A 22619-nucleotide genomic window follows, 5' to 3' on the forward strand; every position below is an offset into this window, starting at 1 on the left:
TTGTGGTCAATGTTGGATTTCAAACCCTTACGGAAACGCGGAAGTGCCAACGTGGGGTAATATTTTTGACTGGCAAATACATTCAAACATATTTGCAAGTATGTTTGAACATATTTAAATACGTTCAAACTAGAGCTGTCAAACGATACATTTTTAAATCAAACTAATCACATCTTATATTTTGATTAATGTCTTTGCAAATACATTTAAATATATTTGCAAATACGTTCAAATGTACGTGAAGGCTAAATGTTAAAACATTTTTCCCACAATGCAACGGGATAATCACTTGTGCATGCGCAAGTAAAAAAAAAAAAAAAGCATTTGGCCTACATTATATACAATGCGTTCATAAATTAATTACGTAAGCATTGTTTATTTGTTATTTTTATGACTTCATAATTTCATAATACCAAGTGGCATTATGGGAAAAAATGCTATGTTTTCAGCATTTAGCCTACAAGTATGTTCAAACGTATTTGCAAATACATTTAAGCATATTTTCAAATACGTTTTAAAATATTTGCAAATACGTTAAGTTTGAAAGTACGTTCGAGCGTATTTGCAAGTACGTTTGAACATCTTTAAATCCCTTTGAACGTAGAGCTGTCCAAATTAATTAAACAACAAGTAATCTTTATCAAATTAATCGACAACTATTTTAATAATCGAGTAATCGTTCATTCCAAATAGTCCAAATCCTCTGATTTCAGCATATCAACAGTAACTGTTCACCGATTTCTGTCGTCCTTGATGAAAGGAAAGACTGATTATCTTCTGTGTTTAATCAAAATAAGACATTTGCAAACATCTGTTTTTACTTTGGAAAACAATGAACCGGTAACATAATACATCAATCCACTTAAAAAAAAAATCACTATATGAATAAACACCAGCCAGTAATCAGGGGATTTTTTTTTTTTGTAATACACTTTAATGTAAAATTACAATGAATCCGATGAGTCGATTAATCGATTGAATAATTGACAGATTAATCGACGAAAGTAGGTTCGAGTGTATTTGCAAGTACGTTTGAACATCTTTAAATCCCTTCGAACGTACTTGCAAAAATACGTTTGAACGCATTTGCCAGTCAAAAATGTGAATTCCACATTGGCAGTTCCGCGTTTCCGTCAACCCTCGCTCCTCCTCCGAAGTCTGTAAATATTGTGTGTGTCAAGCTCTAGTGTAGGTGTACATTGGTGTTGATGAATATGATGTGTGTGTGTCCCCCGCTATTAGAACCGGTGATCATTCACCATTTCACGGCCATGACACCATTTGTCAGCGTGCCTAAATGTCTTGTCCTGTTTAGTATGAAGTGCGTGTGTGACCTTTTTATACTGGCTGCTGTCAGCCATCACGCTATACACATACACACAATGGCAATCATTACACTATTGTGTGTCTTTGTTGGTACTGCACCCACACAGTACACATTCAGTGTTCAATGATCGGAACTGATGAGCCAGTCAGTGACGGCCACACACGTTTATGGAAGCGCGCGCTTATCGCATGTCATTTACTGACGTGTGTGCACGGGCACGTCAGCCAGCCTGGGAAGGACGATGAAGGGCTCGTCCCAGGAATGGATGGCGCTCGGGGTTAGGTGAGTTGGTGATTGATTGATGTCTTGGTTGACGGACGTTTGAGTTGATACGGACCTCTTGCGTCTGCACATCTCTGATAGTTGTTTTTATTGAACTGTTAATCAAAGAGGTGTATTTTGACATCACTTCGGTTCTAAAATACGAAAAAAATTGACAATATGTGCCTATTGTGTAGCTCGTACACAAACTGGATCGAACTGCAGCCTCAATGAGAATCGAACCGATTGTATCCAGAGATGTCCGATACCACTTTTTTTTTAGACTGATACTCAAATAAGTCAGTACTCACCGATACGAATTGCCGATATCATTAGTACTCATGACACAGAAAAATTTCCCCACAAAAGACAGATAATTAAAAAAAAAAATATATATATATATATATGTATATATATATATATATATATAAATAAATAAATAAACAAATACATAAATAAATAAATATAAATATATATATAAATATATATATATATATAAAAATAAATATATATAAATATATATAAATATATATATACATATATATATATATATATAAAAATAAATATATATATATATAAATAAATATATATATATATATATATATAAATAAATATATATATAAATAAATAAATATATATATATATATATAAATAAATATATATATATATATATATATATAAATAAATATATCTATATATATATATATATATAAATAAATAAATATATATAAATATCACTTCCATATATATATAAATATCACTTCCGTGACTTAGTGACGTCAAACGGTTACGGAAGTTTAATCTGCCCGTTTGAAGCACACAATTCAGATAAGAGGAGAAAGCTAAAGAAGTCGCGGACGGACTTTTTTCATACCTGGTTGGATTGTAGACGGGCCGGGGATGCATATTATTAATAGAAAACCCCACTAAAGTGCATTTTCATACGATGGGACCTTTAAAATAAAAAAATGGCAATTATATTTTTTCAACAAGTCATTTTGCATAGAGTACACAATAAAATGAATTTTATAGGAATTCAATAGGACTTCAAGTAACATGTTAAGAATTCCTCAAGCTGTTTAGTGTGTGATGTTTAATTATATCTTGTTTTGAAATCCATGCTTTTAATTTGGAAGGCTGCTCTGTATTTCCGTTTCCTGTTTCACGTTCTCCGTTCATTACAAATATAATGTCGTACGTATAGGAGCTATAATTAGCAACTGCGTGGGTCGTAAACCGCACCGTTCTATTTTTAGCACCGCAGCTCGATTACGTTAACGAGGCAATTAAGCGCACGGCAAACGTAAACGAAGCAATTAAACACAACAAAGTTACGCGAGCTACATGCATATATAACACACTTTGGGGGGGGGGGGGGTGGTCAGAAATCAATTAACATTAAAAAGTGTTAATTGATTAATTAATCCCAAAAAAATTATCGCATCAATCATGAATTAACGCAGATTAATCGCACTATTAATTTTGACCATAAATGATCCTTTAGCGAGACAGCGGATGGCTACGTTTAAGATAGCGCAGGTTGTGTTTGAGCAATAACCATAATTTCATGCATTTAATGAATGTTTGCATATCACATTAAGAATATTTGTCAAAATATTGGGGTAAGTTTTTTTCCACTTTTAAATTATGCAAGTAATTAATTAACTGATTCGAAAAAGAAGGATGAGCGTGTGTAGTTGATCAAATTTTTGACTTCTTCATAACCGGTGCTCTTCAAATTTGGCGGGAAAAAAAAGTAGATAAAAAATGCTTTTTTATTAAGCGATTAATCGTGATCAATCAAAATGATGTGATTAATCGGATAAAAAAAAGTTTTATCGTTTGACAACTCTAGTATTCTTTCTACCAGGGTGCTTGGTTTACAAATGAGTTCCAATCGTATTGGCGGCAACTTAAATCCAAATTACAGTAAATATTTGCATAAATTGCATACATTTCTAGACCACAAATACAAAACCAAAAAAAAGAATAATATCAAATGAAAGCTAGGATGTATGTTGCTAACTAAGCGTTTGCTGCATTCTTATACTGCTATGCAAACTATTTCATGGTCATCACGCTGCTCCAACGCGTAGTACACTTTTTACTCTACCCACGGCAAATTTCTCAAAGTAGGATCAGTTTTTAAAACCACCAAGCGGAAGGCCTGCTACGACTGCCACTGATGAAAACACCGAACTCCTGGAGCAGGCGTTTGCACAAAGCCAGGGAAAGTCAACCCGCTGCATGACGTGCTTACAAGAACTACAAATTGAGCCTTAGTTGTCAAATGGTGACAGCCTCACATCTGTCAGGATGTTGAAATGAAATAGAACGTTTTGGGCCACCCTGTAGATGGAACTGATTCCGACTGTACCTCTGATAGTTTGGTGATGTCTACTGCAGTTCAACTTGAAAATATATTTACCTTTATTACTTTTTTTCTCTCTTATTGACTGTGGTCTGAGCTCCTTTTTTCAAAGTGCTTTATAACAGCATTGTTTTTAAAGACACACACGGGGAACCTTATTCAGTTAAAAAAAAAAATATGCTTGAATGCTTCGATTAATTTAACTGACATGTTAATGGACTCAGTGACCAGCTTTTTACAACCACATCGTGATGTAAATTACGGCCCTAGGGTCTGTTTTAAAAGGGGCGTGGCTACTGTGATTGACAAGTAAAGTCTTTCCTGTGGAAAACGGTGCCGTGCCCGAAACCAGAGCAAAGCCATTGTGACAAACTCAATATCCTTGCACACAAAAATATTGTTGTAATAAAATTAATGAATGCCATCCACCCATTTGTTTCCACTTATCCGGGGTCAGGTTGCAGGGCAGCAGCTTTAGCTCACACTTCCCTCTCCCCAGCCACTTCGCCCAGCTCTTACGGGACAATCTCTCCAGTTTGTACTGGTTTGTCCTTGGGGCCTCCTTCTGGTGTCTTGTCCCCCGAACACCTCACCAGGGAGGCGAGGAGCCATCCTGATCCGATGCCCGAGCCACTTCATTTGCCACTTCATTTGCCTCCTCTCAATGCGGGGGAGCAGCGGCTATATTCTGAGGTGCTGCCAGATGAGCGAGCTTCGCTACCCCATCTCTAAAGGAGAACCTGGACAGCCCGCAGAGGAAACTGATTTTGGCCGCTTGTATCTAGGATCTTGTTTCTTCAGTAACGACCCACAGCTCGTGGCTATATGTGAGGATAGGAACGTAGATGGACCGGTAAACCGAGAGCCTTGCCTTTGGGCTCAGCAACTCTTCAACACAATGGGACTGATACAGAGTCCGCATCACTGCAGACGCTGCACCGATCCGTCCGTCGATCTCCCGTTCCATTCTTCAAATCAACTCATTTGCTCCCAAAAAGTATAAAATCGTTCTATTTTATATACTGACATGGTCCCAAAAACGTATTTCTACGTTTTTTAAGTTTTTTTTGCTAGAACATACAAAAGGCTTTCATGCAGCCTCTGATCTGAAGAGGACGCTTGTAGCAATAGTAGATATTAAAAAAACGCCCAGCAGGTGGCAGCAAAGTAAAAGAGATCAAACAGGGCCATGTTGAAACTTAGCTATATTCTAAAGCAAATTGCTGCAAAATGTAAAAAGACACAAATATCCTTTTTTTTCCCCCTGATGAACGAAGAGACTCTACTCTTATTTTGGTAGGTTAAATGTTTTTATAGCAATAGAACACAATATTCTGTGGGCCTTGCAAAATCAGTCAAAATCCAGTAAAGCAGCCGGGAGCGAAGGAGGTTGCTTCAGTGAAAATAGCTGGGAGTGAATGAGTTAATGTTACAGAATACAGATATATATTAACCCGACCGAGTGATGATTAGGGCTGGGTATTGATTCTAATTTCCTCAATCGATTCGATTGAGATTTTTTCAGATTTTTTCTTCAATTCACTTCAGTTCAATTCGATATTGATTAATTATGGAACGTCAAGTCTTATTAAATATCAAGGAACGCCACAAATATTAAATTCCAAAATTCAATTTTGCAAAGGTAGAGACCGGTTCAATGATTTCGTTTATTAATGAAAGTAACGCATGTTCTAATCACTTAAGCGTTACGCAAACATTGACATGAGCAAGGATGAAATAAAAATATTCTCATAATTCAAATTCAATAATTGTAAATATAAATTAAAAAGATTCTGAATTGTCCTAAAGTGCAATAAGTCAGGTCTTTTATAAATGTAAGAAAATACTTTTAAATTCATGTGAACAGCAAATTTCAAGAAAACCGTAAGATACCCCAAACAATTCTATTTTTTGATGAATTTCTGGGAAAAATAGATATAAAAAATAATAGATTCATGGTTTTATGAATCAATATCAGGCTCGAAAAGGAAAATCAATTCGCTAACGATTATTCAAATTTTTTTTTAAACCCAGCCCGAGTGATGATGCAGATACATGGATTAAAAAAAATCGAATTGTGTATTGAACCATGGATTACAAATCGAGATTGAATCTTAACTCCGACGTATCGTTAGCGTCCAAACAGAAACCATCGGATGAGGTCACAGTGGCTGCGTCCACCTTGACTTTTTTTTTCTTTTTCTTTTATACGTTCCATTGCAACATCCCTCTTCTTCATGGGCCTGCTGTGCCCGCAGCAGATGGCCCACGATGAGCTGACATCAGCTCGACATAAAAGTTGAGGGAAAAAAAAAAAAAAAAAACGTGTTCAGTAGTCTGAATCCTGAGCCTTCAGCTCTCCAGAGATGTAGTAAAAGTAACTCGGGGGGCTCTGTGTTGCTTCCCTTGAATGGATCGACCTCAAAGTTTGTTATGACCTTGGAGGACAATTAGGCTTTCACTCAGATAGCAATTTTTTCAGAACTTGTCACAAAGGATATTTCCGCGTTATGGAACATTGATAACTAGAACTCGGAACGCTGCTCTGCATACATTCGACTGGTCGCTTTCCCTAAGGGTTTCTTCCATACATTAGAATAATCGTTCTCCAATTTCTACCACTTTATTTTGTAGTTTTAGGCATGCATGTGCAGTCCACTTATGCATGCCATCCCGCATTCCCGCGTGTGCCTAAAATAAGCGCAAATGCTCGCAGATCTTCAACAAATCTGCTGTGACAAACTGCATAATTTGTTCCCTTTGTCAGCCGGAGAATACAAAATGATTTGTTTTGTTTTGTCTCCGTGCTTCCGCCCCCGAAAGGCTCATCAATTGCAGGGAACAAAAAAAAAACAAACAACTAAACAAATTTCATTACTAGCCTCCAACCTTATCAAACAGCGCTATTTGTTTTCTCACGCATCCGTTCTCTCCCTGGCATTGCCAGACGCCCGGTGGTTATTTCACCTGATGTCCGTCCCCCTTCCTACCCCCCCCCCCCCCCACCCCCCACTGAAGCGTTGAGCATTTCCAGCAGCGCCCTGGCGAGGCACCAGATGACACAGCCTCAAAGTTAGAGGTCAGTCAGGGTTATCGTAAATGAAAAAAAAAAAACTCTGGAAACTTTGAGATGAAGAAATAGCGGTCGTCAGTCAAAACTGTTTGTTGAATCTCCTTTCCGAGGATGATTCCGTCAGGGGGAATTCCATTAGCACCAAAACACAAACGTCTCACTACAAATCATTATTGGTGATCAGTTGGTAAGGTTCAAGTTCCATTAAATGTATTCTTAACACATTCTGTTCTTTGGTGTTCACTTCAGCCTTCACTATAAATCTAAATATGCGTTTGTGGTGAGACTATGAATTGGTGGTTTGTTTCAAAATTGTTGTCTGACATATTTCTTGCCGGGCCGGGGGGGGTGGGGGTTGTGGCTTGGCCCAATGTGTGTGTGTGTGTGTGCGCGCGTGTGTGTGTGCGTGTTGCAGAGCCACAGCTGAAAGGCATCGTGACACGACTGTTCAGCCAGCAGGGCTTCTACCTGCAGATGAAGCCTGACGGAACCATTGATGGCAGCAAGGACGAGAACAGTGACAACAGTGAGTAGCGTCTTCGCATCCGTTTGAGGAAAAACAAGTCATATCTACATAGGTTGACAAAGGATGTGCTGTAAAATCCTGTGAATATCATTCTTTTTTTTGCAAAATCCCAAATTAAGGAAAGGTATTATCCAAGGGTCTTAACTCATTCACTGCTAATATAGACGTCAAAAATTAATTTGAATTATTTTTTATTATTTTATTGTAAATTTAGAACAGATATAAAATGTGTGATTAATCGTCAATTAACTATTGAAGTCATGCGATTAATTACAATTAAAAAATTTAATCGCGTGACACAACTTATAGATTATTAAAAATTCGGGGCGTCGGGCGATTACAATTTTTAATAGTAATTAATCGCATAATTTCAATAGTTAACTCACGATTAATCACAAATTTTATATCTGTTCTAAATGTACAATAAAAAAATAATTGGTTTTCAAACTCTTGTTAACAAAAGTATAAAAAAAAAGTCATCCTCAGTCGACAGCAAGTGGCAAAATGGCCGCCCCCTGAGATGGATAAAAATGGCTGGATTTTGCTTCATAACTCATATTCCACAAACGTAATATTAATCAGAATGTAATTTTTAGACTAGTAAGGTTTCATATAACGTATTATTGTCAAGAAATGTTGATGGTTGACTTCCCCTTTAACTCATTCATTGCCATTAACGGCTATAAACGTAAAAAAATCATTTGAACTATTTCTATTAGTTTCACATTTTTTCCCACTTTTGTTGTATGCTTAGAACAGATATAAAATTTGTGATTAATCTTGAGTTAGCTATTGAAGTCATGCGATTAATTACAATTAAAAATTAGGAGCGTCGGGCAATTAAAATTGTAATTAATCACAAATGTTATATCTGTTCTAAATGTACAATTAAGAACAATTCTAGGTTTTCATACTCTTGTTAACAAAAGTGGAAAAAAATGTTAATCGTCTGACGCCCCTAATTTTTAAAAATATTTTTTGGTTTGTTTGATTACTTAATTATTTAAACTCAAGATTAATCAAAATGTTTATATCTGTTTGTGTATAAATGTAAAAATTGAAAATTTAAATCCAACCCTTAAAAATAATGCATGCGCTGCGAACAATGTGAACTGTTGCATCAGCGTTATGTCCCTGTTACTTCCATGACTCATGCCTCGTGATCGTACGCCATATTATTGAGATGAATTGAACATGGAGGCAGGTGTGATTATCGCAGCAGTTTCCTCCCTACAACAACTCGAACTCTTATAACACGCTTAGTGTTGTTGTAAAGGTTACTCTGTTATGTCACGAGCAGTTTCCTCTCTTCCTGCAAAGCTCTTCCACCTTTCTCCTCCCAGTGAAACACAAAATGCGAATACTCAAACACAATATAGATCGTATGATTTTGGGTAGAATTCTGAGGAAAAGTATGCCACTCGAGTTCAGTGAGCATCTAAGGCCCACTCTCGCACACCAAGCGATCGAGCAACGCACATCTACGTAGCGGGTTTTGAAGTTCCATACACAATATTATTCAGTTTTATTTTTTACTGAACCATAAAAACATGCTGCGATTGTCAAGGGGGAAACAAATTGCCACAAAGACAAAAAGTAAAGGAGGAAAGAGGACAATCAGGCTATCTGAGTGGATATTTTGAGAGATTGTTCATAATGATGTACCCCCCCCCACCCCCCACCCTTTCACTGATTGCATCCATGCATCTTGGTGACAGAGACTTTCCACGCTATGCGCTTTCTAGTCTTAGGCACATGTGAAATTATAAATATATTTACATGTTGTTCAAAAACCTCATTTGTCTACAGAAGCGTATTGCATTCACTTGGAAAAAAAAATCCTGTTTTTCTGACAAATTTTTGTTTATTTTCCTGTTTTTTATGACAGAATTTTTTTTTTCAGAAAAACAGGGAATTTTAATTTTTTTTAAACAGAAAAAATTACTCATAAAACCAGAAAAAAATAATTCCAAAACCAAGAGGGGGGGGGGGGTGGTGTTTTGTGGTTAATTGCTCGAAAAAACAAACAAGCCCCCCCAAAAATAAAAAAAACGGGGATTTTTTTTTAAACAGAAAAAAACATACTCCGAAAATCAGTCACTTGGAGTTCAGAGGTCAAAAAACAAAAAAATCTGAAAAACAAAGCACCAGCTTCTGTTTTTCGGAATTTTTTTCAGTTTTTTTGAATAATTTAAATAATTTTTTAAAACCGTTTTTCGGAATATTTTTTTCCTCCTGTTTTTCTGTTTTTTTAAAATGAAAAATATGCACTTAAACAGAAAAAAAAACATTGAGAAAAAAAAAAAAAAAGCTCTCCCCAAAAATTAGTCAGAAAAACAGGATTATTATAAAAAAAAAATTATTCAAGTGAATGTAATACGCTTCAGTATTGTAAGTCCAGTTCATATTTGCGCCACAAATCTATACTATTGGTCAATCCTCACAAGGGTGTGTTACTTTTTACAAATTCCTGATTTCAAGTGTTAAAAATAGATTTTTGTCTTTAATAATGCAATTTGAATGGATCAGCAAATATGCCTGAACGTGTTGCGATGCAGGGAAGTGATGTCGCGTGTCGCTGTCCTGACTGCTTAGTTCAATATGGCTAAAAATGACAAATTCTACATCAATAATAAATGAGAAAGAAAAGAATAGAAAGTACAATGCAAGTCTGCTGTGTTTAGTGTTAATGTGGTGTGACTCACCTCCCAGATACACGCAGTAAACCTATGTGTGCAGGTTCGTCTGAGCTTCATGCCTCTTACTCCTCATTATCGTTTTCAAGATTTACCGTTCAGCGGTTGACTTCGTTTTACAGTTCCAATTGTCAAGGGGAAAATGTTAACCCTGCGGAAGACAAGAAACAGGACGAGCACATGGAGAAAAATGAGAGATTGTTCCAGACGACCCGTACAATAAGTGGAATCCAGCATATAGAAACACAAGATTGAAATTCTTATAGGCAGATTTTTTCCTTTTTCTAGCATTTCCCAAATTTTCTACATTTTCACCCATAAATTCCACATTCATTCCCGATGAGGCGGAATTTCCCTCAAGGTTGTTTATCATTCATTCCCAATGGCACATTCAACTTTGAAATCTAAATTGTTCAGCTCATTAAAGTTACCATGAGAACCATTTTCATCTCCCACTGACCAAAAATTCAACATACTCACCATTAAAATCCCACAAAAAAATCCCTTACTGATCCCCAATGGCATTTTTAACATTTGAAATTCAAAAAATGACCAAAAATTCAAAATTTTCTCAAATCCAGCTCCCACAAAAGCGCTACCCATCCATTATTTTGATTTTGGTTCGTTATTGAACATATAAACACAAAGAAAACACATTACAAGTCTAAAATATAAATTGAAGTAAAAAAGAAAAAAAGAATAAGAAGAAAGAAAATAGTTTGTATGTTCAAAAGGGGTAGGAGGAAGTTATCTTATCTAATCCTACCCCTTATTCGTTTTATGTTAATAAAATAATAAGGTACATTTATTTCAACAAAAGGAAATGTATAAACCTTGTCATATATACAAGAGCACTTTAACATACATAATAGACGAAAATTGTATATGTGAGTATGAGGATAGGATTTATAAATGTATGATGGTATATATCACACTCATACCGATACATCCAAAGAAATTACAGCATATGTACATTTTTAACAGCTCATGTCTGATGTAAGTAATTTTTTTAAGCAATTGTTTTTTAATTCAGCAAGTGACTTGCATCTTTTGAGGTCAGTTCCAAAATTATTCCACAAATTAACACCTTTTACAGAAAGACACATTTGCTTAATATTTGTTCTTGTTTTAATTTTTTGGTATTCATTCATTCACTGATTTTCACTGCGTGACCTAAAAAACAACATAATACGCTTGTCCTCAGGAAATGTGGTCTCCCTTTAGGCAGAACAGTACCGCTTTCAACGTAAAATCAACGTAAACGGAAAGTTCCTTAGTGTTGCTTTAAAGTCAGAATTCTCACTTAAATCTCAGAATTCAGATTTGAATTGTGAGATTAAAGTGAGAATCTTGCCAAACTCGCCGCCCCCCTTCGCTGGCCCTAATAATTTAAAATAAGGATTACAGTGGATGATGTTAAACCAATTTTTAACAACAACTAGCCTTTGCTGATGACTTCCTGGTTTTCGTTCTTCTTGTTTAAAATTTACAGAGTCTCAGAGTAAGTTGTCTGCCACACCATAGTGGTAAAAAATGGAATTGGTTCGAAAAGACGAGATTTAGAAGAGCATATTTATTAACTTTAAATGTACGTGGGGGGGGGGGGTTGGGTGATGGAGTGGGATTTATTGTATACCGTAAATAAATGAACCCCTAAAAGGTTCAACCAGCATCTTGAAAGTGAATGTGTTGAACTTCAGATTTCTAATGTTTTAGAACATGATGCCTTTTCAGTGATCCGCGATAAGGAAGATAAGAGGAAATCATATGTCAGTGTTGAATGGTTTGTTGGAAACCAACCCGTGATTTTGTCTGAAAACGTCTTGCCAAATCATCCGGAACCCGGCAGCCTTCTGGTGGACAGAATTAGCTCTCTGTTTTCTATGTTTTATGAGGATAAATCCTCAGTTGGAACCATCCATCCATTCATCTTCTATCCGGGGTTGGGTCGCGGGGGCAGCAGCTTTAGTAGGGAAGCCCAGACTGCCCTCTCCCCAGCCACTTCAGCCAGCTCCTCTGACGGGATCCCAAGGCGTTCCCAGGCCAGCCGAGAGACCTTAGTCTCTCCAGCGTGTCCTGGGTCGTCCCCAGGGCCTCCCGCCGGTGGGACATGCCCAGAACCCCTCCCCAGGGAGGCGTCCAGGAGGCATCCGAACCAGATGCTCGAGCCACCTCAACTGGTTCCTCTCAACGCGGAGGATTAGCAGCTCAACACCGAGCTTCTCACCCTATCTCTAAGGGAGAGCCCAGCTCCCCTGCGGAGGAAACTCATTTCGACCGCTTGTATCCGGGATCTTGTTCTTTCGGTCACGCCCCACAGCCCATAGGTAAGGGCAGGAACGTAGATCGACCGGTAAATCGAGAGCTTTGCCTTTCGGCTCAGCTCCTTCTTCACCGCAACGGACCGATACAGCGTCCGCATCACTGCAGACGCTGCACCGATCCGCCAGTCGATCTCCCGCTCCCTTCTACCCTCACTCGTGAACAAGACCCCAAGATACTTGAACTCCTCCACTTGGGGCAGGATCTCATCCCCGACCCGGAGAGGTTGGAAAGGGAACCACTTCTACATTAATGTCATGGCAAGAGAAGGATTACCGCACAAGGGGAAAGACAGTTAAGTGAAAAACATTCATAAAGATGGCGCGTTTTCGACGCTCTTTCAAAGGCTTTCTGTTTCAGGGCATCTGTTGTATTCTTGAGGTTTTTTTTGTAGTATGTTGAGGGTTTCCCCCGCCTTGAGGTAATCCTCTTGTTAAGCAGCGAAGTCCGCCCAGGGATGAAGGGCCGCAGTGAATTATTCAGCCGCATGAAACTAAAAATACCACCATCTCCGTTTGTACCCAATAAATAATTCTCCATATGTGGTGCAGCAAGCGCCGACGGTTTGAAGGTAGGAAGAAAATGGGATGGAGAGGAAGGCGATGCTAGAAAAGGCTGGAGCAGCACAAAGAGTTTTGTATTCAGATTTGCCACGGGCGTATTGATTTAGATGCTGCTGTATTTGAATAATAGATCAGCCCTCTAGCCTTGAACCGTGCTCCTCTTTCTGCCCTGCGACATCCTCAGCAGCAAACGGAAAGTGTCATTTATTTTCAGCGGCTATTCCGCATACAAGGTGCGACCTGAACCTGAAGTGATTTCTACTGACGTTTTTTTTTTTATTTGCTCAATTTATGCACTCAAGTACTTCAAGATGGGGGGGGGCGACGTCGGTGCAAATACAGAAGCATTTATTTTGACAGCTTGTTAACACTGAAGCCTGTGAAACCTCATTCGATTAATTAACACCCATTTCAGAAATCAGAGCTGTTATTAATTGGATGGCCATCCCTTGATCGTCTTCAGTAATTGCTGGCACAGCAGCGAAAGTTATTTCTTATTGGTTCTGACACCTTCACACTCCATCTGTGTCGAATGATCAAAGCTGATGGATGGAATGAAACAAGGCTTTCTAATGACTTCCGCTCCTGGGCGGTAATTTGGAACGGTTTCTCAACCCATGCAGATAAATTTGATCTCGACTTTGTGGGATGCACAACAGGCTTTTGGCTCTCCTTAAATTTGGATATGTGACCTTGGCATTCAAGTTCATAGACATTTTTTCGTTCACTGTGTGATTGGGCCTTTTGGAATGTGTTCTCACAAAATACCGTTGTGGTCCAAAATGTCATGGATGGCTGAAATCTTAACATTCAGGGCTAACTAAGTCCACCCTGAGTTACTCCCAGTGGTTCTCGAACTTTTTATACCAAGAGCCACCTAAAACATTCTCAAGTCAAACAGAAGTTTTATTCCTAAAGTAAAGCGGATTGGTTGCTTGAGATATCAAGTACAAGACAGTAATGTATGGCAGTAGCAAATTTCACGACAAGCAGTTTGGCCAATAGTGAACAATTCTTCAAAAAAATATAGAATTATAAAGACTTCAAACTGTTTAATGCCACTCTAAGTTCACTGTCAAAATTAACGTAAATCAAACAATTATACATTCTAAATTAGGGCTGTGCAATATGGCCCAAAAATAAAATCTAAATTTTTTTCAGTCCTTCTGTTCAACTAAGATTTTAATCAATTTTATGTGAAGTAATAACCATTTATTCAACGGTTTCATCTATTGTGTACTGTACAAAATGTTCCGACAACAATAACGTCTACTGGTTTTAAATAACATAAACTCAACATTAATCGCTGTGCAAAAAACAAACAAAAAAAACTTGATAAAACATCTTGTAATAATCCGGAAGACAAGAGTGTATTTATATGTAGGCTTATCTCTATTTTATGCTTTAGCAAAATTTTCAATGATTCAATTAAATTTATTGCCCAGTCCTATTCTAAATTTAAAACAACCACATAGCATTTCCTTGAAATCCGCTAGCTTAATGCTAACACATAATGAGAAACGCCATTGGCGTGCTACTGCTAACGATGGCGGCGCTATGGGGTCGATGCCACGGACTTCCGTAAGTCACACACTCATGTCGTTTCCGGCCCCTGCTGCGACACACTCGCACCCGCACCCCTGCACCCTTCCACCGATGGGCGCGAGCGCACAAGGCGACTCAGCTCTCTGAAACACTTTGGAGAACTGAGACAAACACACTACACACTGGCGCCCATCAACGGGAACGCGCAACCGAGGGCCACAAGGGCGGAAGCGCAAGTAACGGGACGTGGCCCATACGTCGCAAACAGCAACTGGAAACAGTGCGAGTGTGTGAAACCGGGAAGTCGGAAGTCCCGCCTCCTCCGTGGCATATATCCCATATTTTAAGCAACAAATATTTAAACACAAACAATGACATCCTAGCAATACTCACGAGAAGTTTTTCTTTATCCTTTGCTATTCAAACTCACATTTGCACCATCACTGAATTGTTAACCACTGAATAATCCACAACTGCAATAATTACTTTCATTTTAAAAATATTCAGTTTTAGTAGCGGTCTTGATTCCTATTGAAAGAAATCAAAATTTCAAGACTGACAGCACGGGTTGCCTCACTTTTGCTCATGATGTAAAGCTTAAAGCTGCTGAACGCAGAAAATTCAATTTCGAATCGCTACTGCCACCTGTGGCGGAAAAATGAAACTACACCCCCCCTTCTTCACGTACACAATTTGCTTACGACGTCACATTTGCAGACAGAGGGTGGGAAATTCGAACCCGAATCCAGTCTGAAAACTATTGGCCAGAGGCTACCCTGTGAACAGCTAAGGTGTTAATCTGAATTAGAACATGTTTCAGTCATTAACTCATTCACTGCCATTGACGGTTATAGACGTCAAAATTTCATTTCAACAATTTTTTTATTAGTTTAACATTTTTTTCCCTTTTTGTTAACAAGAGTATGAAAACCTAGATTTTTTTTAATTGTACATTTAGAACAGATATAAAATTTGTGATTAATCGTGAGTTAACTCTTGAAGTCATGCAATTAATTACGATTTTAACTGCCCGACGCTCCTAATTTTTTATTGTAGTTAATCGCAAGACTTCAATAGTTAACTCATGATTAATCATGAATTTGATATCTGTTATAAATGAACAATACCTTTTTTTCCTCGGTTTTCATACTCTTGTTAACTAAAGGGGAACAAATTGTTAAACTGATAGAAATAGTTCAAATTAATTTTTGACGTCAATAGCAGTGAATGAGTTAATGGTCAAATAAAAAGTATGTAAAGATATTTTGGGGCAAATTGTTACATAAAGCCACGAGAAGAAATAAAACAATTGTGACCGAGTGTGAAGAATTTAGGGTTCAAGCGGCCCCTTATGCCTTTGCAATAATGCGTGTGCCTCAAGCGTACACATTACCATAACAGTTGCCCGTGTGAATCAGCTGCGTCAGTGGCCCGGGGGCAAATTTCCACCACCGTCGACGGTCGTGAGCGGCAGTCAATATTTTTTGAGCGAAATTCAATCTCCTCTAAGGACGATCTTGTGGCGGCACGTCTGCCCTCGGCCCCGCCAGTCTTATCTGATGTTCCCCATCACCACTCGCCGGACAATCATCGGCACAATACAGGGGAAACCATCGCAAATGTCCCTTCAGAAAAGTCCATGAAAGTCACAGTCGCGTCCTCGCATTCAGTCCGTGTGACGCCACAGAGATAGCAACGACTCTTGGCTATGTTAATGAACGCAGAAGAAGCAAATTGCTTCCAATCTGACATTTCCTGATAACCACTGACCTGGATGATGAGAATTTCTAATAACCACTTTCTTATCGTTGCTGTGATCAACATCCTCCAGGAGGTCATCTTCCTGAGAGTCTTCCGCGACGATTTCAATATTAAAATGCGCTGTCATGGCTGTGATTTACGAGGATTTAACAGCAGCGCTTATAACGGGATTGGATATTTGGACATGAGTAAATTCTGCTCGTCTGTGTTTTAGTGCAGCGCTTCGGCGCCATTCAGCATTCAGTGATAACTGAACGCGATAACGACGCGGAGGCGCCTCGCTTATGTTGCCGAGTCAGTCAAATCGGATCAAAACTCGCAGACATTATTGTGATAAAGCAGAATAGCTGCATGCCAGAGTGCGCTCTTTTTGTTGTATTAGTTTGTGCTGATGTGTTGCTTGTGGATTTTCTTTTGTTTGGCACATTTTGCACTGTAAGACATTTTGTGAATCTTGTACTTGACTGAATAATCCTGTCTGACACAAGAGGCCAACATATTACGATATACTTGTCACATCGGGCAACCTAAGCGATCAAATACGTACTTTAAGAGTATGTAAATATTAGTCGGGCAGGGGGCAAATAATTTGACTACAGCACTACACTACAACTCATTTAAAGGGGAAGTCAACCTTAAACATCTCTTGACAATGATATATGTGATTAATTATTCTGATTAGTGTTACATTTGTAGAATATGAGTTATGAAGCAAAATCCAGCCATTTTGATCCATTTCAGGGGGCGGCCATTTTGCCACTTGCTGTCGACTGAAGATGACATCACAGTTGTTCAGGCAACGACCAATCACAGCTCACCTGTTTGCTGAAGCTGAGCTGTGATTGGTTGTTACCTGAGACCCGAGCAACTGTGATGTAATTTCCACTCGACAGCAAGTGGCAAAATGGCCGCCTTCTGATATTGATAAAAAATTGCTGGATTTTGCTGCTTTATTCGTATTCCACTAACACAATATTAACCAGAATATCGTATTTAGACTAGTGGGGCTGCATAGAACATATTATTGTCAATACATTTTTGGGGAGTTGACTTCCCCTTCAAGTTCATGTTAGCGTTAGATGCTTCATTACAATGGAACTTCCAAAGTCGAAGACAATCTATTATGTGTCCTTGGTTGACTTCAAAGTGTTTTTTTTATTTTCCTGCAGGGAATAAAATATGTGAATTTATGTGTTGGAGGCTCAAACTGGTGCCATCATAAAATATTTGATGAACTATGCAGACAATATTTTAAAAAACACATTCATATTCCTAACAAAGAGTAGGTAACCCATTAACAAAACTATAGAAATGGGTGATATTTGCATTAGGTCACATTAACTTGCGCATGCAATTGATATCTATTAATCATATTTATCCTATTGTACTCAAAAGCCAATCCTAGCCCTTTCTGAGTAAACCCACAGAACATCGAGTTTTAGTTTTCGTGAGTGGCAGACTAGCTTTGTTGGTGTTGGAAATTTGAATCGTACAGTTGTGCTTGAAAGTTCACATACCCTTGTGGTATGTAAACTTATGAGCACAACTTTAAATGTACAAAAGTTAGATGTCCCTTAACAACACAAAAATGCTTTGAATCGTCGCACATTGCTGCTTATGTCAACTTCAACTTCTGAAAATATCAAAACAATAGCCACAGTATTTTTGATTTTATGGGCACTAAACTTTTTTCTCACCATGCAGTGTGCTCATAAGTTTACATACCCCAAGGGAATGTAACTTTCAAGCACAGCTGTATATCGAGCAAACTTGTCATTACAGTCTGAGTTCCTTTTAATACACGATTAATACGGCAATTTTTTGTGATAGAGCAAATGCGTTAATGCTTTAATTTTGACAGCACAATTAAAAACATATTAAAAAAAAAATTTTGGGGGGGGTGGGGTAGTCAGGAACGGATTAAGGACATTTCCATTCATTTCAATAGAGAGAGATGATTTGCGATCAAGAGAAGCTAAAGATGCCAAATCGTGAACGTACGCGCTAAACACTAATACAACCAGCCTCTCTGTTATTATTATCATGTGATTAACTATCAATGCATCGCAAACTTGTACCATAAAAAGCGTACTGAAGCTGCCAGTTAACTCATTCATTCGCAGCCGTTTTCCCTCAAGCAACCCCCTTTGCTCCCGTTTGACTGGATTTTGACTGATTTTGCAAGGGCCACCGAATTTGGTGTTCTATTGCTATAAAAACATGGAACCTACCAAAAGAAAGATTAGAGTCTGTTCTTTCATCAGGAAAAAAGTACATTTTGCATCTGTTTCCGTTTTGCAGAAATTTGCATTAGAATATAGCTAAGTTTCATCATCTTTCACAAACCTGTTGAAAACACTTGGAAAAAAGAGCTTGTTGCAACATGGCCCTGGCTGATCTCTTATACTCTGCTGACACCTGCTGGCCGTTTTTGTAATTACTATCATTGCTTTGCCCGTTCTCTGCAGTTCAGAGGTTGCATCAAAGCCTTCTGTATGCTTTAGCATAAAACAAAAAAGCAAACAAAAAATATATAAATATGTTTTTGGGAGTGCAGGACAAAGTATTAAAAAACATATTTAAACATTTTGGGTTTGAATGAGTTCATGATTTTAGTTTTGACATACTGTTGACTGTGGAAATATACTGCCGGTTTCAGTGCAACACCATCGCTCAGTCTGTCATCGCCTGTCAATCAAAGGAAAATCCCTGTCAACTTAGCTTTCAAATCTATTTGTCTTCATTATGAAAAATCTGCATAATTTTGCAGGTTCATTTGACTCTTCAAACATTACCATCGAGCCAATCGTCTCATCTCGTTTGACAGCAAAATGAATAAAGCCATATCATATCCCTTATTGCCAAACTTTGCCTTTAAAGCTCGTCTGGCAGGTGGCAGCCGTTGTCCACGTCTTGTTCCGTCCACTTTGCCGCTGTCAGAGCGCCAGAAAGGCAGCGCAGAGAGATCAGACTCTTCTGTCTACGAGAGTTAAGTGAAAACTAAATTGTCTTCTTCTTTTCCTTTTGTCTCTCTGTACATGCCGCCTGACTTGGCCTGCGCAGCCCTGTTTAATCTTATTCCCGTGGGTCTGAGAGTGGTGGCCATCCAGGGAGTGAAGAGTGGCTTCTACATCGGCATGAACGGCGAGGGCATGCTCTACAGCTCGGTAAGAGTGTGCGAGTGTGTCCCCAGCATTTCTGCATTCGGCACACGTTTTGTTCTATCCTCTTTGATGACTATCCAGCATTAGCACAAGAGCCCTTGTGATGTACTGTTATTGTGTTGTTGTGAACCACTTATCCTCCCACTTTGTTGATCAAGCAGCATGGCACATGTTTTACATTTAATTCGACATTGAGTTCAGGACTCATTGTTTCAAATTGCCAGCTCTCGTCTTATTGACTCGCCCGTCCGGTTTATCTGCAAACAAACGCTGCGCTCGCTTGTTGCTGGATATGCACTGAGAATAATTCAGATCGGAGAGCTGGCAGAGGGATTCGGTTGCAAAGTTAAAATTGATATCAAAACATCACAACATATCATTGTATTGGATGTTACCAGCATATGTTTGACATCCAAGGACTTAGAAAATACTTTGAGGTGATGTTATGGCATCCCATCCATCCATTTTCTAAACTGTCCATCCCAGCTGACCCCCACCATGGACTGACTGGGTGGTAGCCAATCACAGGGCACATACAGACCAACAGCCATTCACATTCAAATTGATACTTATGAACAATTTAGAGCACCAGTGTCAATATTTTTTTAGTGCTGTGTTTTTGTATTCCCCATCTCCATGTAGCTTAGAAGTGTTCCTTTAATTTTGCTAGCTAGCTAGTTGTGCTGGACTTAACATTGCAAATCCTAGTTAGGACGTTGACTCCCATCACTATATTGACAGAGCACTTTAAAACAACCACCGCTGTTTTCCTAAGATGGAACCCAGGGGCAGCAGATACAATAAAAACAGCAGAGGCCCCAGAATTGAACCCTGTGGAACACCATGTGTTCCGTTACACATGTGAATTCATATTGCACATACATATTCGTCCGACCACTTGCTTTCTTCGACATAGTATGAAGGGATTGCAATAATAAAGAAATCTCATGCCGTGCCATCATAACAATCAAAAGTCGACTACTGAGCGCACCAAATTCTATGCAGCATAGATCGGTTAAGCAAGTCGGGTGTGTGTCTTGACCTCCACCGAACCCGTGAGACTGACTTACCGAACTCCTGGGCTTCCATCAAACTCAAGTTAAGAAACACTGAATTTAATTGCCTCCTTATATTATTACTAATGTTGTTCCGATACCGTTTTTTGGCCCCCGATACTGATTCCGATACCCAGCTTTGTAGTATCGGCCGATGTCGATACCATACCGATACCAATTATTTTTTTCTTAACATGAAAAAGCTGACGTGCCATTGGTTCAAAGCATTCAAGGGCCAATAGGATATCTTGGCTCGGCATGCAGTGAACATGACACACATCAGTGAATGTTGTGCAGGAGCAAGACACAAGATGCTGCATCCAAAGTCCTATATTAGCGTCAGAATTGATGGTATCGGCATGTTACTTGTTAGTACTCACCGATACCACCGTTTTAATGCAGTATCGGGGCCTCTGCCGATACCAGTATCGGTATCGGAACAACACTAATTATTACACAACAAATTGGTGGATACTAGTTTTGGAATCAGTCATTATAGTTTATTCAATTATTGTTCAAGTTACTATAACTCAATCATGGGGACAACTTGCAACATCTACACAGGAGGGCCTAGACTAAAATATGTAGACTATTTTTGATCAATTTCATGTTAACTTCGTTGGGGGAAAACTTTGACTGTCAGTAGTAGGGGTTGAACCCATTAGTCGATTCTACTCCTGTGCGTCGATTTTTTTAATGTCTAATAATGACTTTTGTGACATCTAGTCTTCCAATCAGCCATTTTACACAGGACATTCAAATTGCCAGTCTTCTGCTATCATTAGACTCATAACTCTCCGGTCAACAACACAACTCAGTCATACGTCTGCGTGGGTCCGATAATATCAAAAATAAGATGGTTGTGGCAACGTATACATAGTGGTCAGCCTCACTAGCAACGTATTCAGCTCTATCCTCAAATACAATAAAAGCACAAGGGAAAAAGAGAAATGTTTCATTTTTGGGAGCCTGGCTACAATGTCCCCTTTTTACGACATGCTAGCTATGTAGCATTAGATGAGAACGGCCAGCTCACTGAAAAGAAAACATGCGCTCTCACTAACGGCGGAAGAGTGAGTTGTATTTTTTCATCGTTTGGTTTTAAGTTTGTCTATAACGGTCCGTGGAAATATGTCTTTACGTGAAACTGATCCAACTTAGCACACAGAAACGTCTACGTGGTCATCTTATGTGTAGCTCCGTTACATACACGTTTTGCTAAAAAAAAAAAAAAAAAAAAAACTTTTCTATGTGACATCAAACCTTTGAATCATGATATATATTTCTATATACTTTAAAAAAAAAAAAGAAATTTCTTAGTGACCCCAAACTTATTATTATCATCTTTCAAATGAAAAAATAATTTAAACAGTCTTTTGCACATTAATATTTCTTATTGCTTGTCAGCATTTTTCATTCCTTGAATTAATATGAACCAATGATAATTTTACTTTTATATACCGAATCCCGCATCAACAGAATTATTATTCCACTAGGGTTCCAGAAATGAACACAGCGGGGGAGTAAATATTACGCGGATAGATTTCTTATGCGGCGTAAGATGCGAGAAGCGCGGGCGAGTGTGGGTAGCCAATCGCCGGGTCACGGATGTCAACTTGAATTTTGCTGCCCGTTACAGTGAGGATGAAAACGCGCTTCGGTAACACACTGGAATGTTTGACATGCAGAGGAAGTGAAAACGTGGCATACGCGCAGATACAGTAGAGACAGAAGCACATCCCCTAGTTAACATACTTATATAACTTGCAGTCTCGTGGTGCCTAACCCAGTTGGAAATGAGAGTAAATGAAGGAAGGAAGGGGGTTTGTGTTAACCACAGCCCATCTGGCCGACTTGTTTCTAAAATGTCAAAATCCTCATGAAACGTTTGAAGGACAGACCAGCGTGTGTTTGATTGCATGTACTGGTAAGGGAGCAGTTTTATCAAGAGTGAG

At 38.6% G+C, this 22619-nt stretch overlaps 1 protein-coding gene across 5 annotated transcripts in view; it reads left to right on the forward strand.

Moving 5' to 3' along the window:
- fgf12a (fibroblast growth factor 12a) overlaps positions 1 to 22619 on the forward strand; it is a 69450-nt gene that overhangs the window by 18475 nt on the left and 28356 nt on the right. For all 5 annotated transcript variants that reach the window (XM_086072124.1, XM_086072106.1, XM_086072114.1 and 2 more), the window contains 2 exons: positions 7448 to 7558; positions 19509 to 19612. In XM_086072124.1, coding sequence (XP_085928250.1) covers positions 7448 to 7558; positions 19509 to 19612 — 215 coding nt within the window. The remainder of the gene's footprint in view (positions 1 to 7447; positions 7559 to 19508; positions 19613 to 22619) is intronic.

This window comes from Leptonotus elevatus, chromosome 1 (genome assembly GCF_054856555.1).
Source record: "Leptonotus elevatus isolate MCC_2025b chromosome 1, RoL_Lele_1.0, whole genome shotgun sequence".
Taxonomy (NCBI): Eukaryota; Metazoa; Chordata; class Actinopteri; order Syngnathiformes; family Syngnathidae; genus Leptonotus; species Leptonotus elevatus.